Source organism: Zychaea mexicana (assembly GCF_025766255.1).
Source record: "Zychaea mexicana strain RSA 1403 chromosome Unknown BDB00scaffold_133, whole genome shotgun sequence".
In the NCBI taxonomy this organism is placed as follows: domain Eukaryota; kingdom Fungi; phylum Mucoromycota; class Mucoromycetes; order Mucorales; family Lichtheimiaceae; genus Zychaea; species Zychaea mexicana.
The window spans coordinates 21,522-43,026 of record NW_026516796.1 but is presented as its reverse complement, the minus strand read 5'-3'; the positions used below and the strand labels follow the sequence as shown (position 1 = coordinate 43,026).

The following is a 21,505-nucleotide window of genomic DNA, read 5'->3' as shown; positions in this document are numbered from 1 at the left end:
CTAATGCAGCATTTAAAAGTCCACACATACGAAGGGTAAGCATTGTATACCTTTTCTAATACCTTGTTGAAAAAAGATCGAATACGGCAAGGTAGCATATATGTACACAAATAATCATACTGTAGTTAGTACTCTGAAAGTTTCTTTGTTATCTTACAAATAGTAGCTTATCAGAAATATGTATATCACATGTCTGTCTATTGAATAGCTATATTGATTATGCTTGTAATACAAGTCTTCTTTGTCTCCCTGATCATAAAAATGGGCGCATACCATATTATTGCCTTGTTCTGCATTGACGTCATGAAATTTTCATGCAGCACGAGCACGCGGCGGGCCTTACTTTTTTATACAGTACAACTTCCTTCTCCAACTTTATATACACATTAGAGCTCTTAAATGAACCTTACACGCTCAGTGTCGCATCAAAACGATGCACCCGGATTCCTTTATGCTGGATTCAATCAGGAGTATGGTTGTTTCGCTACAGGACTCGATAATGGATTCCGTGTATATAACTGCGATCCTCTCATTGAACAAGCACGCTCAGGTTTATAAACCTCTCTTTTTTTTTATATACCGCATTCATATATGCATAAGCACAACCATTACATCCACGCAAATTAGGATTTAGATGGACTAAGCTAACATGGTTAAAAAAAATTTTATTGTTGTGGAATAATTCGCCTAATTAGAGTCGAATGAAGGCGGTATAGCGCTTGTCGAAATGCTCTATCGCACAAACTACCTTGCGTTTGTCGGTGGGGGCAAGTATCCCCGGTTCCCACCAAATAAGGTTATCATCTATGACAGTATCAAAGGCAAGCCAGTTTTGGAACTCGAATATAAAAGCGACGTCAAAAATGTCAAACTTCGTAGAGATAGGCAAGTATTTAATTGTTTAAGGCTTAGTAAAGAGGGTGGTTGGAACGTTTCGTTTGTTTACATGTTCTATTTCCACCACAACGACACTTACAAATACATCGACGATTAAAGAAAAGATTGACTGTCGTATTAGCCAACAAAGTGTTCATTTATCAGTTCAGCATCAATCCAAAACTGTTACATACGTTTGAAACATGCGACAACGAAAGAGGACTAGCAGCAGTATCGGCAGCACAAGATCATGCAGTGCTGATTATACCCGGACGACAGAAAGGACACTTGCAGATTGTGGATTTGGATTCGTTAGGATATTATTGGTCAGCAGTGCCTCAGCGATACTCAGAGAGCTCTAATACTGCTGATAATGCGACAGAACAGCAACAATACGAGGATTCATTATTACCACCAGCACCACCTAGCAACACATCTGCGACAACATCTGCATCTACAGGTCGACCGACACCCACAGCCAACGTCAGTATTATTGCTGCCCATTCTGGTAGACTGAGTTGCATAGCGCTTAACCACGACGGCACAAAATGTGCTACAACAAGCGACAAAGGAACACTTGTGCGTGTATTTAATACGGCAACCGGTACATTGTTGAACGAATTACGACGAGGCATGGACAGAGCAGAAATATACTCAATAGCATTCAACCACGATTCTACACGGCTGTGCGTATCATCGGATAAAGGGACTATCCACGTATTTAACCTTGATGCATCTGTAATAGCCATGGCGGATCAGAAGCCACGGGGTCCAACATATGGTGAGGTCGTCGTCTATCCAACATCACCCGCCGCAAAAGGATCTGGTTTAACGATGAATGGCAACCGAGGAAGTAGCTTGAGCTTCATGAAGGATTTACTACCCAAGTACTTTAGTAGTGAATGGAGTTTTGCCCATGCAAAAATTGTGACCGAGAATCGGTGTATTGCAGCATTTGGGGAACAAAAGAATACAATTATTGGTAAGTTTGGTATGTGTAGTGTTGTTTTTTTCAATCGCTTGATGGGAGAAATTGATACTCAAATTATTGAGTGTGTGTGTATATAGCGATATGCGCAGATGGAAGTTGGTATCGGTTTCTCTTCGATCCACGAAAAGGAGGAGAATGCATTCGGGATTCCTTTGACAGGTTTCTAAAGAATGAATGAACTCTACCTTCATCTAAATACCTACTATCTATGACCCAGTGTTTCATATACCTCTATCTACATTTGTAAAGTAAAAAATGGTGACGTGCTGGAATTTTTTTTACACATAGTAATATGCATTTACAAAATTGGTTTGCGATTTCATATCGACTATATGCGCGATTTGATTCGGATAGTGTAATTGGGTTAAAGAACAGTAATCTTATGTTACAGCAACTCTTTTTTACATCTCTCCTTTTAACCCCAAAAACAATGTAGCCATTGAAGTTTATTTGATAAGCAGCAGAAGTGACCGACTCCAACGAAATCGATCTGGTAACGATTCCGTGCTTCAGTTGGTAACTTCAATCCAATTGAGTAGCGCCGTCATTCATATCAAACCGCTTGAGTTTTAAGAGTTTTCTATACTTTCATCAAACATAATCGCAATGATAAACACCAGCAAGTCCATACAATATTGTCCTGATTTTTGAGAGTAGTAAGCCATTATTGATTTACTAGACCAGTTGACGACGATGCAGCTGGAATACATTCTAATATTCAAAGCAGCATATCACGGCCCACCCCAGTTGCTTTTGCGGTGGAGCACCCAAGTTTTAAATTAAGTCACTGAAAGCTTGAATAGGGGTACCCTGCTTTGCACAAAGTATCGGTGTCAAAAGGCACACTGGTAAACGTTGTTAAGGAAAACCGGGGTTGCCAGACAGCATAATCAAGCGATGCCAAACACATGATAGTAACATTAAACAGTTGTCATTGCTGTAATCCATTCGCTACAGTTCGCCATTGTCACAAAAGAACGAGTCGGCCAACCGCATAGGAACGTGCAAGAATACTACTATTCTGGAAAAACGGAGTGGCGTATTCCTTTTGCTGAGTGAAAAAAGAGCAGACAAACCATATTTGTGCCTCATGTGCTCCACACCCCAAGGTGGCTTTGATAATTCGTTTCACATGATTCAGATGCGTTGCTTTAACATGATTTGATGATTTGCATCTGCTGCTATTCCAAGAGAGTAAATCTAGCCACACAAAATATATTAAGAGTGATATGCATGAATCGTACATGTTAAGAAGCGGATGATCACCGTGAATTTGGGAAAACTACATCCGTCGATTTTCATAAAGATTCTGTGGTACCGAACTGTTTGGAAGCTTTCTTTTCATATATAAAGTAGGATCATCGACAAGAAGACCAAATGGCTATTTCGAGACAATTGAATTAATGCAATCACGTTACCTCTGGTCAACTGACAAAGGATCATGCCATCATTGTAGCGCCTCGGATACAGACTGGTTGGCACATAGCAGATCAGGTCAAGCTGCGAACGTATCCGAATGGGAACTTCTGCTTCTGGGGTTTTAGCGAAATGAACAAACATCCCAATGGCTGGCCCCTGCTGATGTTTTTTCTACAGCACTTCCAATCAATCAATCCCTATTAGGCGTCAGCCACACAAAATCCCGATCGACAAGTCTTGCAAATAAGAGAGAGAGAAAATAGGGGTTGCTAGTCATGAAAAGCATGACATAGCAAATAATCAGCAAATGCAAATGGCTCACGTCGAAACAGGAACAGAGCAAGAGCGCTCTATTCCATCCGTTTTTCTGAAATCGACAGGGCAACTGATTGCACAATTTTAGCGACCAAAATCGATTAGTGCGGAGTTCGACGGCTCGTTTTGAATACCCAAACTTTGGTGCATTTCCACCACACCTCTTTCTTCTTTTTTCTCCTCCACACTACCTTTTTAATTTTTTTATATTTCAGCAGGACGTGGGCAGGAACCCTTCCCCCCTACTCGCCATAGATACTCGACCACGCATCATATATATCGACTACGCGACACTTGCTTACTACAGAAAATACACAGTATTACATGACGAGCGAAATACTACATACCCTGGGTGCCTATGTGAAGCATTATGCGGTTGATCTGGCACCAGGAAGCGAGACCGACTTTGCGGATTCTTTAGGAGGCTCATGGTGAGACAACCCTTCTTTCACGTTCCAGAGGTCTTCTTTCCTACATGAAATTCAACGCCAGTTGATCTTAGGTATATCTCGCCGACACAACACGCTATCGAGTTCTTAACACTAGCACCAATGTATTTGGGGTTTGCGGCTTATTTTGGGTGGAGGGCATTCAACAAGAGGTATGTCTCTTTGGATTTCTCACTGGGCGTATGACTTGAATACTCACGTCTGGATAATGTGAATTTTTGGTATCTAACATAAACAAAAAACAGCACGCCCGCTTACCGTCTGCTGACATCGACCGAGAAATTGCCACCTCGACCCCTCCTGGAAACTTTATGTCTTGTTTTGTTGATTGCCTCTTTTAGCACGACTGTCGCACACAAGGCAGTAACGGGTACCTTGATGTTTCTTATGCAGGTGCGGTATGATTAAATTTTTGATAGTTTGCTTACTGGGAAAAATCAAGAGAAGATTATATACCGTCATGGGACCTTAACTAACATCAGCCCTCTTCTCGTCGTCGTCGTCGTCTATATGATTTCGAAAACAGCCATGTCATGTCAGTGCTGGACTTTTAATTCTTGTGATGAGCTGGCCTGATCACAAGTACCCGATCATCCCTCGAGTCTTATTCAATATCTACTTGCATACCCTCTGGGGAGCCATTCTGGCTCTGATCTGGCCTGATCTTCGAGATCATGAAATGTTGGGCGAGGTCTTCAACTTCTTTATGGGTAGGTGAAACTGAGTGCATGATGGAGTGCGGATGGATAGTGGTAGAGGCTTTGTCAAGGCTCAGAGTAACAAACAAAGAAACAAACATTGTGCGCATAAAATAGAGCATGTCCTGGTCTTGGTCCTGCCATTCTACATGGTGTTAAGTCGTCGTTACGTGGTGATGCCCCTATCGCTTGACATGGCACTCTTTAGCTTCTTCCTGTACGCTGCTTATCACAGCCCGGTCTTGCATCTCTCATCTCTATTATCTGGTTTTAATCTTAATTATGCGCTGGTGCCCCCCGCATGTGAGTCTTTCACTCAGGAAATGTCTTTTTTTACTACTACTATTTGGGAGAATACATGATGCTAATACCATGTTCACAGTGACGTTTTTGATCGCATCGGGCCCATGGTATCGAGGGATTATGTACTTTAGCGCATTGCTTTTGATGTTCATTACGCGATATGGGCTAGTAGAAAACTTCTTGTTGCTGGTTCATGGCATCCAAATTATGATCCAGAAGAAAAAGAAGTCTGCATAGAGCCTTGCCACCTTCTCCACTCGGTCTTCTTCCCAAAAGTATCGCAAGCGCAAAACATGAGCCTGTTCTCTGCTCTGGCTGCTTGTGGTTTGGGTTGCGGTCTCCTATCACAACCTCATTCACTTACATATTTTTTTTCCTTGCACTTTTACACATTCATCCCAAGCCAACCTTTTGCCTCCCTCTCTCCTAGTTTTCGAGGGAGTGAGAAACTCTACAACTTATATAAAACTCCCCTTTGCAACTAATAAAGATGCCACTTGAGCTATCTTCCTTTCACTTTTCGTACATTTCTCTCTTTTCCTCTCTCTCTCTCTCTTTTTTTGAGCTGAACTCCCCTGTCTGTCATTGCCGCTTCCTTGCCTGCCCTTGCCTATCGTAGATCAATCTATAATGAGTCCACATGATCATCTGTCATCTTTTGATGCGTCGTTTAGTGACTCTTTTTCAGAAGACTTGATCCGTCAATTCGACCACAAGACAAAGGCTATCCGCAACGCACTCAACGAAGAAGAACCTCCTTCAGCACCTTTACCGCAGCCAAAGCAAGAACAGCACGATCATACATCGTCACTGGCTGAAACTGAAAAGAATTCAGAATCAGTAGCATCCTCTCCAACGCCTTCGTCGCAAGCTGTAATTGACGCGGCCACCCAAGAGCAGGATGTTCCATCTTCTTCTGCTCATGGAGATAGTCGACAGCAGCAGGAAGTACAGCAAGCAGAAGAGTCACAAATGCAACAACAACAACAGCAGCAACACCAGCAGAACGAACAAGAAGAAAAAGAACGCAGCGGACCCAAACTAACTGTAGTTGTGCCCGAACGAGAACTACGGCCGAGTCGCTCTCGCTTCTTCCGGTCACCCAAGAAGATGAAAAGTCTGAGTCGCTTGTTCACTACAGCCAAAGAACAAGATGAACAACAACAGCAAGAGTCCTTAGCCCTCCCCAAAGCCATCTCCCCATGGAGCGCAACGACCCCAACCAGCGTAACCCAAAGCTCTTCTCCCAGCAGCACAATATTCGGCAACATTTGCCACTATCCACCCAAACCATTGCAATACTCGACCGACATTAGCCCACCCGCCGATACGAATGGCTGCAGCACAGACGAGTTCGCGCTAAAGTCGCGGCGCTCATGTACTCTCAAGCCTGTCACCCCTGAACCATCTGAGCAAAGACGGTCGTCGGCTCCCGCGTTGCCTCCACGTTCCTATAGTAAACATCACCGTATGTTTGCTTTCCTTTGGTCGTCCAAATAATGCAACGTTTTCCTCTCTTCTTCTTTTCTTTCTTCCTTTTTAATTTTAATAATTAGTATGTCATAATCTATAGCCTTGACCCCATACTTCCCATAGCTTTTCACTAAGTTGCTGTCCCCATCTTCGTCTACTAATGGCATCCTTGGTTGCTTCCCGTGCCAAAGCCTTCCCCTCGTCTTCTGATTTCATTTCATAGGCTCGGAGTAGATGACAGGGTGTAGGGTATATCTTGGTGAGCGCAGATGCCTTTTCCGCACTTACACCGCGGATAGTCATGAGCATACGTAAATAAAGGTCTTTGAGTGTAAGCGTATCATTCTTGCTGTTGAGTTCGCTGTACAAGGGATATGTTATGTGGTGATGTTTGCCCAATCGGTTCTTTTGTTCCAGGTAGTTTATACGAGTGATGGTATGATCAGGAATCCGGTAGAGTGTAACATTCTGTAGTACAACAACGGGTGCTTAGTTTATAGATTTTTGCACGTGTATATTTGATAGGGCACACAAGGAGGATTTTTTTTAGAGTAAAGTCATAAGGAAGGGGAAGCGGGAGAGGTTTCGTTTTTTTTTTTTGGCAAAGAGGAGAACTTACATGGAAGATTTGTTCAATCATCTTGGTCATAGTAACAAGGTAGTCGATAGTATCGTTGATGGTTGCTGTGCGTTTGAGGAAGAACTTGTCCACTACCTGCGTAGATGACATGGCTGTTTGAATCGCCTGTGCATTAAAGTTCATGGCGTCCTCCTTGCTGTATTCTTCGATAATATAGAACACTTTCTCGGCACCCGATCGTTTCAATCGATACTAAACACATAGGTGAGCCTAGATATATGCCCCTGCACATAAACCGAAGAAGAAGAAGAAGAAGATCATTGTCTGTTTAAGCATGTTTGGAACATACCTTTTGTTCATTAAAGCGGCCATCCTTAATACTTGCAACCAAATCATCCAACCGTTTCCGTTCCACCACAAAGTCTAGGAACAGTTCGTCCCTTGAACTCCTACTGCCCTTCTTCTGTGCGATCCACAACATGTCGCCAAGTTCAAGGGCTCGCTTGACGACACGTATGCCTTTTTCCGTCAACTGTTGGAGGAAAAAGTCGCGGTTGGTCCTCATTTTAATTTCTCGTGTATCCAGCACCAGAACAATGTCGTAACTATCTGGAGGGTATTCTTCAAATTCTATTTGACTTGCTGGAATCGATAGTTGGCTATCCATGATACTTTGGCTATCCATGATATTCTGGCTATCCTGTGGTGTTGCTGCTGCCGATCCAGTCTCTGGCGCATTCAACAGCGACGGCCAGAAATCATCCTCCTCCTCTCGGTTGAGTGGAATCAGAGGTTCACCAGAGAGACCAGGACATAGAGTATCGCAATCGATCTCTGCAATGTAGCCGGTGTACGTATTACTGTCGGTATCAATTTGAGTGTCGTGTATTTTATCCGTTTGAGGATGTGAAAGTTGAGACGCTGAAAAGCGTATCTTGTACAGTGCCCGACTACCTAAATTGTTCATATATGAGGAACTGTCAAAAAACGTTTAAAGAAGCCGGCTGATTTTGCCTAGCCTTGTATGAGTTATACCTCGAATTTCCACAGCAGCCTGTGATATATGTCTGACATATTTGTTTGATTGATCCAGAAAAGTGTATAGAAAAGAAGCAGATTGGCTTCCTAGCTCGGATTCGGGTATAGAAATATCGTCAGGATCGGGAAAGGAGGATAAGAAAGCTTGGGAGGATGTGCGTAAGGGCGAAGGTGGTAGTTCTTGAGGAGAGGGCGAGTCAAGTGCAATGATGTCGTCGTTGTTCAAGTTTTGAAGTTGGTAACTTAACGGTAATGAATTTGTCGCTGGGCTTTGTGACGGCGATTGGTATCTTGAGAATACTTCGTTGCCTACTGCTTTGGATCGACTAAAGAGATCGATGCCGTCGTCGTCATCGTCTAATAAACTGATCTGGGTAGATGTATCTTGCCATGTTGATACTGGTGGTGCTGAACTTGCCATTTCCGCTCGAAACTTGACCTTATCAGTAACATAGAGACTGAGATCCACCGGCTCTTCCTCTCCCTCGTTGTCTTCGTATTTCCTGCTTATATCACGCACATCATTCCGATCGCTGCGACTAGCACGACTATCTCTTTGCTGTTGCTGGGATGACTGTTGCCCAGTAGAGCTGCTGGCCATTGATGCTCTGTAGTTGTCGGGATCCATCACGTATAGGCTCAAGTCGACCTCTTTTTCTCCACCACCATCACTGTGACCCTCACAATCATTTCTTTGATGTTGTTGTGATGATTGTTGTTGAGTAACGCTGTTGGCCATCGACGCTCTGTACTTGTCCGGATCCATCACGTATAAGCTCAAGTCTACTTCTTCTTCTCCGCCATTATCGCTACTTTCGTCCTCGGGTTCCACTTGTCGCATCCGTCCTCGATCTCGCTGTTTTCCCTTATTTTGAGATGATGTGGATGATGACGCTTGCGTTGATCGTGGCATCCGACCACCATTTTCTGCTGCAGACTTTAGTTCTTTTGCCATCGATAGACCGGTGTCGGTCAAGGTATAAGTTGCAGGACTACCATGCTTCCATACATAATCCTTGGTCATCAATGTTTTAATGCCGCTCCATGCCGTATAGCTTTTGCCTGGTTCTGGCAAATCAAAGGAAGAATCACAATGGTCTTCGGCAAGGCGAATGATCTGTTCCCTTGATACGTTCTTCTGGTCATTGCGCTCGCGATGTTCTAGCAGTGATAACATGATGGCGTATCCTCCAGTACGATACCGAGGAACATATGCGCGAGAGCTGGTTCCTGAGGAACGCTGCTTCTTTCGTTGTTGTGAGGCATTCGAGCCGTCGTCTCCTGCAGTGTCGCCATTGTTACTTTTCCGCGTTCCTAATTGCGCGTATTAGTTGAATTTAAGTTCTTCCATAGAATAGCCTAAAAGGTAATATTGCTAGACGACCCGCACCTGACTTGCTTGGTCGTTCAGGCATTGGTAGCCCATTTTCTTCGCAATACTTTTGTAGTCGACGTTCCAATCGTCCAGCAAGACCTTCACCAATTCCCTTTAACTGGATAGTTTCTGAAGGATGCGTGAAAACCGTTTGACAATTAGCCAACGCATTGTGTGCCTAGAAAGGATATTATACAAGATTGCGCGTGTGAGAGAGAGAATGATCACCTTACATGATTGCTAGCAGAACAGTTGAGTTTGGGTACCCTCTCTATATGTGTGGTTTATACCTTGATGTATGTATAATATGCTTTCGATTGCCGTATTTCTTCCGCCCATTCTTTAATCCAGTCGCGCCATAGTGGATTACCGCACTGTGTTTGTGTTTTGGATCGCCCCATTGAGCAAGAAGTTAAAAAGAAAAGGAATAAGAGAGCGAAAGGCAACGCATGGCGCGTGTCACGAATTGGTTTCCAATTCGAGTCGCGACTGATCGCGTCTATACCCCCTTTCACATAGACCCAAAACGCCGAGTGTTTGAATTATCGCCGCCACGAGCTCTTCAGTTGCAATACATCGGCTTCTTTATCTATAAGCTATCCTGGAATCATCCGACGATGCTTCCCATCGTAGATGGCATACACACAGGTGCAACAGATGAAGTATGTACTACAACCAAAGCAATACGTGTTTTTACAAGTTGCAACAAAACGACGATACGAATATCCGTCTTTTTTTTATTATATTACAAATAAATAAAAATATACAGGAAAATTAGAAAATCTTGCAGAACCATTCTTCAACACCAGGGTCATTGTAACGGATGTTGCGCTCGCCAAGGGTAGCAACAGCATCAAAGTCCTCCTTCTCCAAGACAAAGTCCTGGAAGTTATCGGCAATACGCGATGGAGTGACCGACTTGGGGATGACGGAAACACCACGTTGAGCAGCAAAAGCAATGCAGATCTGAGCAGGGGACTTGTTCAACTTCTTTGCGATATCGACAATCTAATGACGCCAGACACACCGTATATAAGGTTAGACATAATGCCCACACACACACATACAAACTTACTCTTTTTAACACCGCCCAAACTGTATGTAAATCCCACAAAAGAAAAATACGAAAACTTACGACTGGGCTATCGACAATACGCTCCTTGCCGTAGATGTTGTTGCCCAACGGCGAGTAGGCGGTGATGTGAATGTTCTCCTTGGCACAGAATTCAAGGAGGTCGCGCTGGAGCAAGCCAGGGTGGAGCTCGACCTGGTTAGCAGAAGGTCGGATGCGGCAACCCTTCAAAACATATTCAAGCTTGGGGATATCAAAGTTGGAAACACCGATAGCCTTGACAAGACCTTCATCAACAAGGGCTTCCATGGCCTTCCAGGTTTCCAAGAAGTCAACCTCTTCAAGGGCAACCTTGCCATCCCTATAGTGGATATATAGTACATATTTGAGTTAGGAAAAAGTCGTGTAAATATCTGCTTCTCTTATCTTCACACACTCCTTACTTTTGTGGGAACAAGTATTCCTTGCTGGGAACGTCCGGCGTCTCCGATGGTGGGCCAGAAGGCTAGAAATTATTCGCGTTTCAAGGTTACATGAGCTAAATCCGAGAACACGATATACCTTACCTAATCGCTACGACTACTATAATTACTACTGTTATTGGTACTTACAGTGAAGCTGACCGGCCAGTGAATCAAGTACAGATCAAGGTATTCAAGACCGAGAGCAGACAAGGAGGCCTTGACAGCAGACTTGACGTACTCGGGACGGTGGTGGGTGTTCCATAACTTTAAAAAGGATACGATGACGTGTGAGTATGAAGGATACAAATGATGGAAAAAAAATCCTATTCTACCTTGGAGGTGACGAAGATATCTTCACGCTTGACGCCAGACTGGCGGATACCTTGACCAACCTCATCTTCGTTGCCGTAGACGTAAGCACAATCCAAGTGCTTGTAACCTATACAAAACGGCATACAGCGATCAGCCCACATAAAAACTCACAAGCTCCAACCATGATCTTGAAATGTGGAACTTACCAGTCTGCAAAGCGCACAAGACAGCCTTACGGACCTCATCGGGCTTGGAGAGCCAGGTACCCAAACCTTTCAAAATGAAAACGGAATATATGAGTGCTTTCAGATACATAGACTAGCTTGGTCTATTATACTACTTTTAAAATTGAGATTTCCTATACATACCGACAGTGGGGATCTTGGCGCCAGTGTTCAAAGCTAGATGTAATAAGTTGTAGTAGAAATTTCATGGGTGAGTTTGGTTTGTATGTTCCATGCTTTCCTCAGGAACAGTAGAACCAGAGAGGTATATGAAAAACATACTGCAAGTACGACCGAGAGACATGATAATAATGCAGAGAAAAGTGAGGGAAAATAAAAAGAGAAAACAAAAATCATGCTACCATGGCGATAGATGCTTATATAGAGACCGTGCGCGGGGGTTTTTGAAGAGAAAAGGTCCGTGAAAAAGGTCCTAAAAGGTACCGAATTTCGGCGATTGGATTTTACGTTCACGCAAAGATATTTAGGGCGAGAGTCTTGCTCTGGAAAAGCCGCCATTCCTTTATAGGAAGGCACTCTACTTGCCACGGCCTTTTCGTGTTTCATTTTCCAAACAGGCCCGGAATATTTCAAATTTTCTAATGCTGCGAGATCATTTTAAGGTTTGGCTGTAAGTGTATCATGGTTTGCTGCTAACAATACGCTATGTCTAAAAAGAAAAGGTGTGATGAACGGCAGCAACCGAAACCAGCCAAACGATTAGCTTGAGTGGATGAAAACAAATGTGCATAAGTGATTACTTTCTGACTAATCCGCACAAGCAAGATAGTAAAGAAAGACGTCGTTGAATTATTTACGCTATCTCGCACTGCAAGGATTTGATAGTACGTACGGGTATATAGCATACCACTACAATGGGCATATAACAATACTTGTAGCGACCTATATCGCAAACGACTGTTGGTCTTTAAAAGTAGTGAATTTATGCTGCCATACGTTGATTTGCTGTAGTGGAGGCCAGTGCCATCTTGCAATGAGCATACTCACGCTAAGTTAAACCACATTCGTGTTGGACAAAACAAGCGGGGTAGTACGAGATCTCGGATGGTCTAGTAACAGTCGGCAAACCACGATCAAACTTTGTATATCATGCTCCTCAATTTGCTTGAATCAGCCTCTAAGAGGTCGTGGACTATGTCATTCAATTGCACACGGCTGCTTCTTTTATCTTTAAGTTTTACGCCCGTCATGGCTCATTCATTGATGTGACTTACAGTACCACTATCATCCTATGTGATACTATCACTCAGAATAACAACTTCTTGCTTGTGTATGGGTAAGCCAAATGATTCATTATAAATAGCAGTGATTGAAATTTCGCTTCTTTCACCATATTACCCAGGTACTACAGTTATATGTAATACAAGTGCTTTAATACACAGCACATCATGCTATGCGCTGTTGTTACCATTGTAAATCTACAGGTTTTTTAAACCATCTTTTTGACGCTGTTAAGCTACCAATTACACGCGAGCGCAATCGAGAAAAGAGATAAATAGGCCTGGTCAGTGAATGCAGGGTGGACTTGATACTTAGTGCTGTGATCTACGATAGCGTGTGTCATGAGAGTAGATAATGGTTACGAATCAAGGGAGGATGGACAAGTCTTAGAAAAAGAAAGAGAGAAATGAAAGCGATCCCAAATCTGCATCTTGTCAAATATAAAAATAGGCTAACTATTCTTGGCCTGCACCTCATTAAGGCCGGGATTTAGGAGATGGGTGGTAGAAAGTGATCTTCTTTCTTTTATTCCCGTTTTCTCTTTTCTTTATTATTCAAGTCTTTTTTGGCCCTTTCCCGTCCTTTTCTCTTCAATAGAAAAAAAACAATGTCTTCTTATCCTCCACAAGGCTACGGTCCACCTCAACAGGGCGGATATTACGCTCCTCCTCCTCCTCAGCAAGGCGGCTACTATCCACCTCAGCAGGGCGGTTATTATCAACCAACGTAATGTCTATAAAAAAAACAGTTTGGTCGACAACGAGAACAGCATGTATACTCATGACGAATTTATTATATCAGACCTCCTCCTCAAACTGTTGTTATGCAGCAACCACAGCAACAAGGTGGAGACAAAGGGTGCTGCATGGGCTGGTGAGTCTGCTGCTAATACACAGCTTACAAGTTGATGAATACGAGAATAAGCAACGAATTACTAATTATAAAATAACAACGCATCGATCAATTCGATTTGTTCTCGACGCAAAATAGTTTGGGTGCCTTACTCTGTTGTTGTGTACTCGAAGAATGCTGTTAACCCATGATGGTACTCTCCCATAACACCTTGTCACCTCCTTTACAATGTGGTACACACGTCCGATAATAATTTCCTCCTTACTTTTTTCCAAAAACGAAAAGAAAAACTATATTACAAACCTCCTTGAGGATGTTGTTAACTTATTAGATGTAATATGTGCGGAAACACAAAAATCAAATGGAACAAACTGCGCTGGTCTAATATACTGCCTTTTAACAAATGAAAAAAAAAGACTCTGTTGCTGCTGCTCTATATCATTATGTATGTGCTACCAAGTACGTTGTATTGGTGCTAAACCACCATCAGCAAACTGTACAGTAGGACTAGAGAGCTCATTTGAATGATATACCATGACCATATATGTTTCGTAACCAAAGAAAGTGATCGACAACAGCCGCGAAAAACAAAGGCTTCTTTTACCCGTTTTGCCACAAATTGCCTCCCGCGAGAACAAAGAAATTCAAGTCGCACAAGAACTAAATTTTCTATTGTATTATGATGCACATGCACCGTTCACTTTGTCCGATCCGAAAGCACTATGATAAAGCTAGTAAAAAAGAGATGATGCGATGATTTACGTAATCGTAATGATTTACTTTAGACATATCCAAGCTTAGTCAAACTTCGATCTGTCATTATTGTTGATCTACGCTATCAACAACATTTAATAATGTATATTCTCAACTTTCCGGATTAGCAGCTCAAAAGGCATTGGATCGTTTTGTGTGGAGCTGGCATCTACGATGCTTGTATATTTTTGCTCTCAACGGTACTCTCTTCTCAGCAAACCACTAATAAGCAATAACGTCTGATAGCAATGCATCATATGTGTAATCATTTACTGCTTATGGATTAATTCCTACATGTAGCGTTGACATGTATATAGAGACCATTGTAGTACTGTTTTTTAAAATAGACATTTGCGTTAGCGGAGAGAAAATTAGCGTTATATCACGATAAAAGAAATGAAGGTGGTAACATACCTGCTCGCGGGGAGGCTGATGATGATCATAAAAAGTAATATGTAGTAAAAGACATTGCATAGCAAATCTTGACCGTCTTACGCGACGTCGTTTTGACCGGCTTCTTGATCCTTGCGGAGGGCTTGGATTATGTCTTGGTTTTTGTACTACCTGGTCCTCATCACATGTCGTTGTTGCCTTCCTTTTTTCACCGCATCGTTTCCTCTTGTTTGACTTTATTCGTTTTGCTCTTCTCTTCTTGCTAGCAGTACTTGGCTTCCTTCTCGGTTGTGTGCACAGTGTGACAAAGCGGTTCCACCCGTTTCCACAATGCAAAACACAATACTTTAGAAATCGACACACTTCCGTTTTTCGCCCCTTTTTTTACACCTCTCAAGAGCAACAACAACAAGAACAGTAGCAGCATGCCTGTCAATGGCAGCAATCAGCGCGAATACAGCATCGACGGAGCAGACTGCAGTGCTACAAGGCTATTTCTTTGATGGCCTGTCGACCGGCGAAGCTGGGGCACTTGCAAACATACCAAAACCAACGGCAGCATCGTTGACCAAGACCTTAAACCAGTGATGATGCCAACCACCACCACCACCACCACCACGAAATAAGGAAATGAGTTAGACATGCTCAAAAATCAAGAAGATTGATGACTATACAGTATAGAAAGGTTGGAGAGCATTTTTTTAAAGAAGAAAAAGGTGAGGAATCTGAAGAAACAAGGCATGAATTTACTACGATGCTAACTGGGAGGAAAAATCCAGTATATACAACAATAATACATAGACACAAAATGAAATAAGTATCAATCAAGACCACTGCTAGTAACAGGTGTGGATTTATTCAATCACAAAAGAGCCATGCTCATAATTTTTTGCAAGTTTCGACAATCCTCTCCTTTTTTTCCAAAGTTTGTGGTTTTCTAAAAATAAAAGACCAATCGATTTCCACGCCCCATCATGATCATACTTGATGACAGGAAATATTCGCTCTGTATATCCCGGTCTAGAAAACATTCCTGGAGTCCCCAGGCCACTGAACGATATATCAAGGACCACGCATTCGTCGCAATCTTCGGTTAATGACATGAGTTTCACCTCGCTGTCACCGATACGAAAAAAGGAGCTGACATTGCGCTTTCTGGTGGCAACAGCGGATCTAGTATCTTGCTTGCTCTCTGCCACATCCTTTCCCTTGTGGTATGTATCGACGTCCAGCTCTGTCAAGTAATGTGTGAAATCCAGGCCACCAGCGTCTCCCCACCACTGCAGGCTTTTTTCCAGGGATGGCCATTGTGAATACTGTTTTGGAAACACTCGTATATATCCGCACTGAAGGTGCATTTGCCTTCCTTGGGTGATACACTTGAATTGTCCAGCGGGTGCCATTTTCAATGGATAGCTGTACGTATAGACATGGGTCCCTTGAATCCCGGTCCAAGATGGAAGATACTCGTATTGCTGACGAACAGTGCTGTGATAAGGCATATATTCGGCCGGTTTTCCAAAGCACAGAATAGTCAGGTCCGCCATGGCGAGTTTGCCGTAAAAATTGAGAATAGCTGTTTTCACTGGCAAGTCATAATCGACATCAACTTTGATTACATCGGCGAACATATTAACCAGCGCGAATACGCGGTCGTGCTCTTTGGTGGTTGTGCGCAGATGAGCATGATGTAGTGCGACGTTTGCTGTGCGGTGGCCACGATAAAAAGTAAATAATCGAAACACAGTTTCTGGTGAAGAATCGGAAAGGTGAAGCAGTAGTTCAAGTCGTCGACCCACCCACAGATGCGCGTTTTGTCCTACGCATACGATCTTTCTAGACACCATCGCTTCTTCAAGAGTCCACATGCGCTTTGCCCATTCGGAGTTCTGGATGGCTTCCATGCATTGTTCGTATGCTGTATTTTCCTCTTCACCTTCGTCTAAAAAATAGCAGGTTTCGTATTTGAGGAGACTGCGCCAACCCAACCTTTTCGCCCCTGCTGCACCTTCCAGCTCTTCAGGAATCTTCATCTCGGGTATGAGCGCAACCGTAAAGTCCGCGTGCGAATAGATTTTATGCATTTGCTTGATCTCGGCTAGCCTGGCTTTTTTGTCATCTTGATCGATGCATATCTTATCATACCATATGTACTCGATTCTGCGATCCTTGCACAGCTGTTGGATAATGCTCTCAAACTTGACATATTGAACGTCGACACAGGAATGGTTGCTTGTTTGTTGTCTTTTGCCACTTTTGTTGCCACCGTTGCTTGGGAAATTCTTTAGCACCAGCTTGTGCTTACCACGATCGATAAATGTACTTTTGCCATTAGTGTCTTGTATGATATCACCAGAGTAGCTCCATGGATATGATAGAGCACAATAGCTCTTGGCAGCTTCTCTTCCAGGCACCCGCTGCATATCAGAAACACGGACGAGCCAGGTTGGTCGAAAAAACGAATCCTGAAATTTGATAAAAGCTTTACTTGATCCGTCGAGTACCAGTGATGCTTGACCACTGACGTATGTCATATACATATTGCGTTACTATCATGATATAATAAAAAGAAAATTACCGTGGTATAAGCCAATGTCTATAATTGATTTTACATATTTTGGTCCTTTTCCATAACAGAAAAAGTAAATGTTGAATTGTTTTAAAGTTTGGATAACTTGTTCGTGTACTGCACTTACAGTTGGTAATATATGTTTATCACACAAAGTACATACGTATATAAATTTGAGAAAAAAAAGCAGAATGCCCTTAGCAATTTATCGTAATATTAGAAACGTCAATAGTGCCGCTTATCATCGACCAAAGTTTTTTAAAATAAAGAAGAGTTGAAGAATATAGGCTTAGCAGCAGACGTATTTTAAGTTCTTGGTGTGATACGAACCTGTGCCACAATGAATGTTGCACCAGCAGCGTCGGACCTTCTTTCGGATGTACCATACTTGTCAAGCAACAGTAGTATAGGCAGTACCACTAACTGCATTGAAGCTCATAATAGTTCCAGGTACATAGTAAATTTCATCAAACCTATCCGTGCATCACTTTATATACTCGTACTTGTGAATTTCACACCTTCTATGAATCAAGTTTTATCTAGCATACTTACTTGTGTACAAGGGTATAATACCTCCACTTGGTTGTCTTCCTTTATTCGGGGAAAGCCATCTCTGACAGTTCTAAGGATCTTTGCTGAGAAACGAATATCGGCCATGTCAATCTTCAATAGTGTTATGCTTATGATATTTGAAGTATCTATCAACTTCAATTATCAAAACATGGTTGAACGATGCTGTTCACGACAGCTACTGTACTGCCGTATAAATGCGCTAGTAGAATGCGACCAATACCTGCACGTACAACAATTGTCCCAATATCCGGGGTTTTTTCAGTTGCTGTATCTTCATTTGTAAAATTTCTCCCCCTTATTGTACCGGAAGGAAGCGACCAATTACCCAAGGTCACTAAGTCCTCCATAAAAAATGATGTTTTCCTGCTAGATTTTCATTATGTATAGTTCGAAATTGCTAAACTATGTACTATTGCTCGACTAGTGCTTTTCTTCTTAAACCATCTCTTGTTTGGATGAAAAGAGCTGGAACAGGAAATAATAAGTGCTTTTCAGTTTTTCTCGCTGCATAAGGCGATGGTTAGCAGCTTTCAAAGACTTCTTGAGTGTCGTGTAGGCATCACTGTGTTGTGGCAATTGCTTTAAGAGCATAACATATTTTCTAGGATCTTTTATTGATTGGAGAGTTTTGCGAATAGTTTTCGCCTTCTTTGACTGTTTACTTGTGGCAGTAGAAGTATCGCATCTTGTGCACTTGCGCATATGCACAGTTGGGGATGCTGGTGCTACTGGTGCTGCTGGCCGTTGGGACGATGTGGACATTAAGCGATACTTCGTAGAGTCCCCAACTGGTGGTCTCGTTCCACTTATTACTTGATGCTTCCCAGAACCTTGTTGTGAAAAAATATGGCTAGGCTTCATTATATGTACATACATATCATACTGCTTGCAGGCAGCATTAGTACTTTGAGTCGCGTAGAAAATAAGCATACCAACCGCTCGGACTGCTTGCTTATTTTTGCGAGGTAATCGATAAATAAATTAGAGCTTTTTGTAGTTTGTCTTTTCAGAAAACTTGAGGTCGAAACCGTAATTAAGGTATGCTGACAGTCCCTTTGCTTCGCCACTACAGAGGTAATTGCTTTTCATCGCACACTTGACTTCTTTTACTTCTGGGTCAACTTACCGAGTCCGGCGTGAGCGTTTATGCTGGCGAGCATGAGGATACCAACGAACTTGTGGCCTATTCGTCATCTGATATGTTTACCTTCGTCATTGATAAACTTGCTGGCTAGCGAGAAGTCTAATGTAGAAGGCTTTTGTTCAACATAAAGTCTCTATATGAATATTCGGCTGCCTTGGTATGATAGAAGGAATGACAGATCTGTCTTTGACTCGGCCATCCGGCACGAGTTTATGGCAAAGCTCCGACGTAATTTGCTGCTCTCTTTTTTTTTACCGTTGTCGTCCTCGTTCTGATCGTTGCTTCTACCACAATCCCATTGTACAATGTCGTCGAGCACAGAGAGCACTGACAAAAAGCAGCCACCAGTGATCCTTTGCATTGGCATGGCTGGATCGGGCAAAACCACGTTTATGCAGGTAAAGTGGATAAAAAAAGCCTAATATATACATTGCTTCGGCTCTTGATTACAAAGATCTCAACTGACCAAAAAAAATATTTGAAAAAACCTCGCGTATAAATCCAACAGCGCATTATAGCACACCTGCATGCAGAAAAGACACCACCTTATGTATTGAATCTCGATCCTGCTGTCGGTACATTACCGTTTACCGCCAACATTGACGTTCGCGACACTGTCAACTACAAGCAAGTCATGAAACAATACAACTTGGGACCCAATGGCGCCATTCTGACGTCGCTAAATCTATTCACCACCAAATTCGATCAAGTTCTCGATCTTGTCAGCAAACGCGCCGAATCGGTCAGTAATATCGTCGTGGACACGCCTGGACAGATTGAAATTTTTACGTGGTCGGCTTCGGGCGCTATTATTACAGACACATTGGCAGCTACGTATCCAACGGTCGTTGCTTACATTATTGATACGCCACGTACGACTGCACCGGCCACGTTCATGTCCAACATGTTGTACGCTTGCTCGATCCTCTACAAGACGAAATTGCCGTTTATTTTGGTGTTTAACAAGACGGATGTCGTGTCGCATGATTTTGCGGTCGAGTGGATGACGGATTTCGAAAAGTTTCAGGAAGCCTTGAGCAAGGATACCAGCTATATGAGCAGCTTGATGAATTCCATGAGCTTGGTCTTGGATGAGTTTTATAACCATCTCAAGGTCGTTGGCGTTTCGGCCGTGACAGGAAATGGCATTGATGACTTCTTCAAGGCAGTTGATGAGGCTGCAGAGGAATATGAAACGTGAGTGTGATTTTCCGAAAGGCGACAAAAGAAAGGGAACAGTATATGGAAAAAGCTCTAAATGTGTTCTTCTTTTCTCTTAGTGAATATAAACCCGAAATCGAGCGATTAATCCGAGAAAAGGCAAGTGTTGTGATGTCAAAGAGAGCAGGAAGGAGGAGGAAAGTAAAACTCTAAAGATAGATCATTAACGGTTGTATTGTCCTAATAGATGGAAAAAGAGGAGAAGCATAAGCAGGAACAATTGTCAAAGTTGATGAAAGACATGAAGATGTCCAAAGGAACCGAAGTTCCCCTAGATGGTGCACCTCGAGGTAAATATAAGAAAAAGACAATGTTCTTTTTTTCTTTTCTGTTGTTCTGTTGCATCCCCTCGTTTTCCCCCATTTCTCACGTGCATTTCAAACCACACACAATATCGTCTTGATAGGTGAAACCTGGGAGGAGGAAGACGACGAAGACGACGACGAGTATGATAGTGGTAAGTTTTTGTAGATCTACCAGGAGTAAGATCTCATTGACAGTAGTTAAGGGTGATGCGCGTTTATAGAAACTTTAATTTGAAGGCTCTGTTTCGAACGCTAATGTATCTTTTATATTTAGATGAAAACCCATTGCCTTCCGCTTCCAAATATCCTCCATCCATTAAAAAGTAACTCATCAAATCTGCAAAAAGTCACTGTGCATTGTATATATAACTATTAATAAAAGCAAAGAAACTATTATTATCTCTTGCAAACGCAAGTTATAAAAGAAGGGTGAACAGAAGTCTAAAACAAGGGAAAGGAAAAGTACTCGTACTACTATTATAAACTTTTTCTTTGGAGATGAAAGGTTGAGTGAGGGTGTGGATTATATGTTGCTGAGTGAATACTATGTGAATGAATGTCATGCTATTATTAGTGTTGTTGTTATTATTATGTAGGTGTAATATACGTATAAAAAGATGTAGAATGTTGGTTGATGCAGTATTGAAAGATAAAAAGAAAAGAATTAGACCATGGAAACATATGAATGAGAATGTCGAAGTTGTTGCTGTTGCCAGTCATTATTAGCATGGGTGCTATTAGTGTTTTTACTGGTAGTACTGTTGTTATGCAAATGATCGGATAGGCACATGGAGTCGCGCTGGTTCATAGGTGTGGTGGCGGTGGAATTAGAAGCGATTGAGATATCTGGTCGTATTTGACCTG

The 21,505-nt window shown here is 42.5% G+C and overlaps 8 protein-coding genes across 8 annotated transcripts; 5 read left to right on the top strand and 3 right to left on the bottom strand.

Moving 5' to 3' along the window:
- The first annotated feature begins 342 nt into the window (after positions 1–342).
- On the top strand, positions 343–2,154 carry BDB00DRAFT_942844 (WD40-repeat-containing domain protein). Its single transcript, XM_053129418.1, has 4 exons — positions 343–550; positions 696–885; positions 1,002–1,858; positions 1,945–2,154. Exons 1-4 carry the CDS (start codon positions 400–402, stop codon positions 2,043–2,045), a joined length of 1,299 nt encoding a protein of 432 aa, XP_052973880.1. The 5' UTR covers positions 343–399; the 3' UTR covers positions 2,046–2,154.
- Positions 2,155–3,621: 1,467 nt separating this feature from the next.
- On the top strand, positions 3,622–5,485 carry BDB00DRAFT_108749 (TMEM164 family-domain-containing protein). The gene is made up of 6 exons (XM_053116080.1): positions 3,622–4,032; positions 4,104–4,202; positions 4,296–4,443; positions 4,577–4,760; positions 4,866–5,051; positions 5,131–5,485. The coding sequence occupies exons 1-6, from the start codon at positions 3,926–3,928 to the stop codon at positions 5,286–5,288; spliced, it is 882 nt and encodes a 293-aa protein (XP_052973879.1). The 5' UTR covers positions 3,622–3,925; the 3' UTR covers positions 5,289–5,485.
- Positions 5,486–5,681: 196 nt separating this feature from the next.
- Positions 5,682–6,551, top strand: BDB00DRAFT_878354 (uncharacterized protein; the record flags this gene model as incomplete). The annotated part of the gene is made up of 1 exon (XM_053127725.1): positions 5,682–6,551. One exon carries the CDS (start codon positions 5,682–5,684, stop codon positions 6,549–6,551), a length of 870 nt encoding a protein of 289 aa, XP_052973878.1.
- A 60-nt stretch (positions 6,552–6,611) lies between these two features.
- BDB00DRAFT_878353 (uncharacterized protein) lies at positions 6,612–9,918 on the bottom strand (the record flags this gene model as incomplete). The annotated part of the gene is made up of 6 exons (XM_053127724.1): positions 6,612–6,992; positions 7,144–7,356; positions 7,454–8,058; positions 8,140–9,456; positions 9,533–9,695; positions 9,808–9,918. 6 exons carry the CDS (start codon positions 9,916–9,918, stop codon positions 6,612–6,614), a joined length of 2,790 nt encoding a protein of 929 aa, XP_052973877.1.
- Positions 9,919–10,207: 289 nt separating this feature from the next.
- Positions 10,208–12,001, bottom strand: BDB00DRAFT_983588 (NADP-dependent oxidoreductase domain-containing protein). Its single transcript, XM_053130001.1, has 8 exons — positions 11,872–12,001; positions 11,734–11,766; positions 11,572–11,637; positions 11,386–11,492; positions 11,201–11,317; positions 11,033–11,094; positions 10,653–10,950; positions 10,208–10,525 (listed from the first exon to the last, which is right to left on the bottom strand). Exons 1-8 carry the CDS (start codon positions 11,891–11,893, stop codon positions 10,292–10,294), a joined length of 939 nt encoding a protein of 312 aa, XP_052973876.1. The 5' UTR covers positions 11,894–12,001; the 3' UTR covers positions 10,208–10,291.
- A 1,318-nt stretch (positions 12,002–13,319) lies between these two features.
- BDB00DRAFT_852929 (uncharacterized protein) lies at positions 13,320–13,843 on the top strand. The gene has a single exon (XM_053125590.1). It carries the CDS (start codon positions 13,561–13,563, stop codon positions 13,819–13,821), a length of 261 nt encoding a protein of 86 aa, XP_052973875.1. The 5' UTR covers positions 13,320–13,560; the 3' UTR covers positions 13,822–13,843.
- Positions 13,844–15,422: 1,579 nt separating this feature from the next.
- BDB00DRAFT_852925 (heterokaryon incompatibility protein-domain-containing protein) lies at positions 15,423–17,658 on the bottom strand. The gene is made up of 3 exons (XM_053125589.1): positions 17,562–17,658; positions 15,609–17,378; positions 15,423–15,545 (listed from the first exon to the last, which is right to left on the bottom strand). Exon 2 carries the CDS (start codon positions 17,367–17,369, stop codon positions 15,684–15,686), a length of 1,686 nt encoding a protein of 561 aa, XP_052973874.1. The 5' UTR covers positions 17,370–17,378; positions 17,562–17,658; the 3' UTR covers positions 15,423–15,545; positions 15,609–15,683.
- A 1,762-nt stretch (positions 17,659–19,420) lies between these two features.
- On the top strand, positions 19,421–20,489 carry BDB00DRAFT_774168 (GPN-loop GTPase; the record flags this gene model as incomplete). Its single annotated transcript, XM_053120135.1, has 3 exons — positions 19,421–19,513; positions 19,624–20,312; positions 20,396–20,489. The coding sequence occupies 3 exons, from the start codon at positions 19,421–19,423 to the stop codon at positions 20,487–20,489; spliced, it is 876 nt and encodes a 291-aa protein (XP_052973873.1).
- Between the last annotated feature and the right edge of the window lie 1,016 nt (positions 20,490–21,505).

Excerpts from the sequence above, each read along its gene's own strand:
- BDB00DRAFT_942844 (XM_053129418.1), top strand. The coding sequence starts at position 400 with ATGAACCTTACACGCTCAGTGTCGCATCAAAACGATGCACCCGGATTC. Across the intron at positions 886-1,001 it reads GTCAAACTTCGTAGAGATAG|ATTGACTGTCGTATTAGCCA; the intron begins GCAAGTATTTAA and ends ATTAAAGAAAAG. Across the intron at positions 1,859-1,944 it reads ACAAAAGAATACAATTATTG|CGATATGCGCAGATGGAAGT; the intron begins GTAAGTTTGGTA and ends GTGTGTATATAG.
- BDB00DRAFT_108749 (XM_053116080.1), top strand. The coding sequence starts at position 3,926 with ATGACGAGCGAAATACTACATACCCTGGGTGCCTATGTGAAGCATTAT. Across the intron at positions 4,033-4,103 it reads GATTCTTTAGGAGGCTCATG|GTATATCTCGCCGACACAAC; the intron begins GTGAGACAACCC and ends AGTTGATCTTAG. Across the intron at positions 4,444-4,576 it reads CCTTGATGTTTCTTATGCAG|CCATGTCATGTCAGTGCTGG; the intron begins GTGCGGTATGAT and ends TTTCGAAAACAG.
- BDB00DRAFT_983588 (XM_053130001.1), bottom strand. The coding sequence starts at position 11,893 with ATGTCTCTCGGTCGTACTTGCA. Across the intron at positions 11,493-11,571 it reads CTTGTGCGCTTTGCAGACTG|GTTACAAGCACTTGGATTGT; the intron begins GTAAGTTCCACA and ends CGTTTTGTATAG. Across the intron at positions 10,526-10,652 it reads GTATTGTCGATAGCCCAGTC|ATTGTCGATATCGCAAAGAA; the intron begins GTAAGTTTTCGT and ends TGGCGTCATTAG.
- BDB00DRAFT_852929 (XM_053125590.1), top strand. The coding sequence starts at position 13,561 with ATGTCTATAAAAAAAACAGTTTGGTCGACAACGAGAACAGCATGTATA.
- BDB00DRAFT_852925 (XM_053125589.1), bottom strand. The coding sequence starts at position 17,369 with ATGTATATGACATACGTCAGTGGTCAAGCATCACTGGTACTCGACGGA.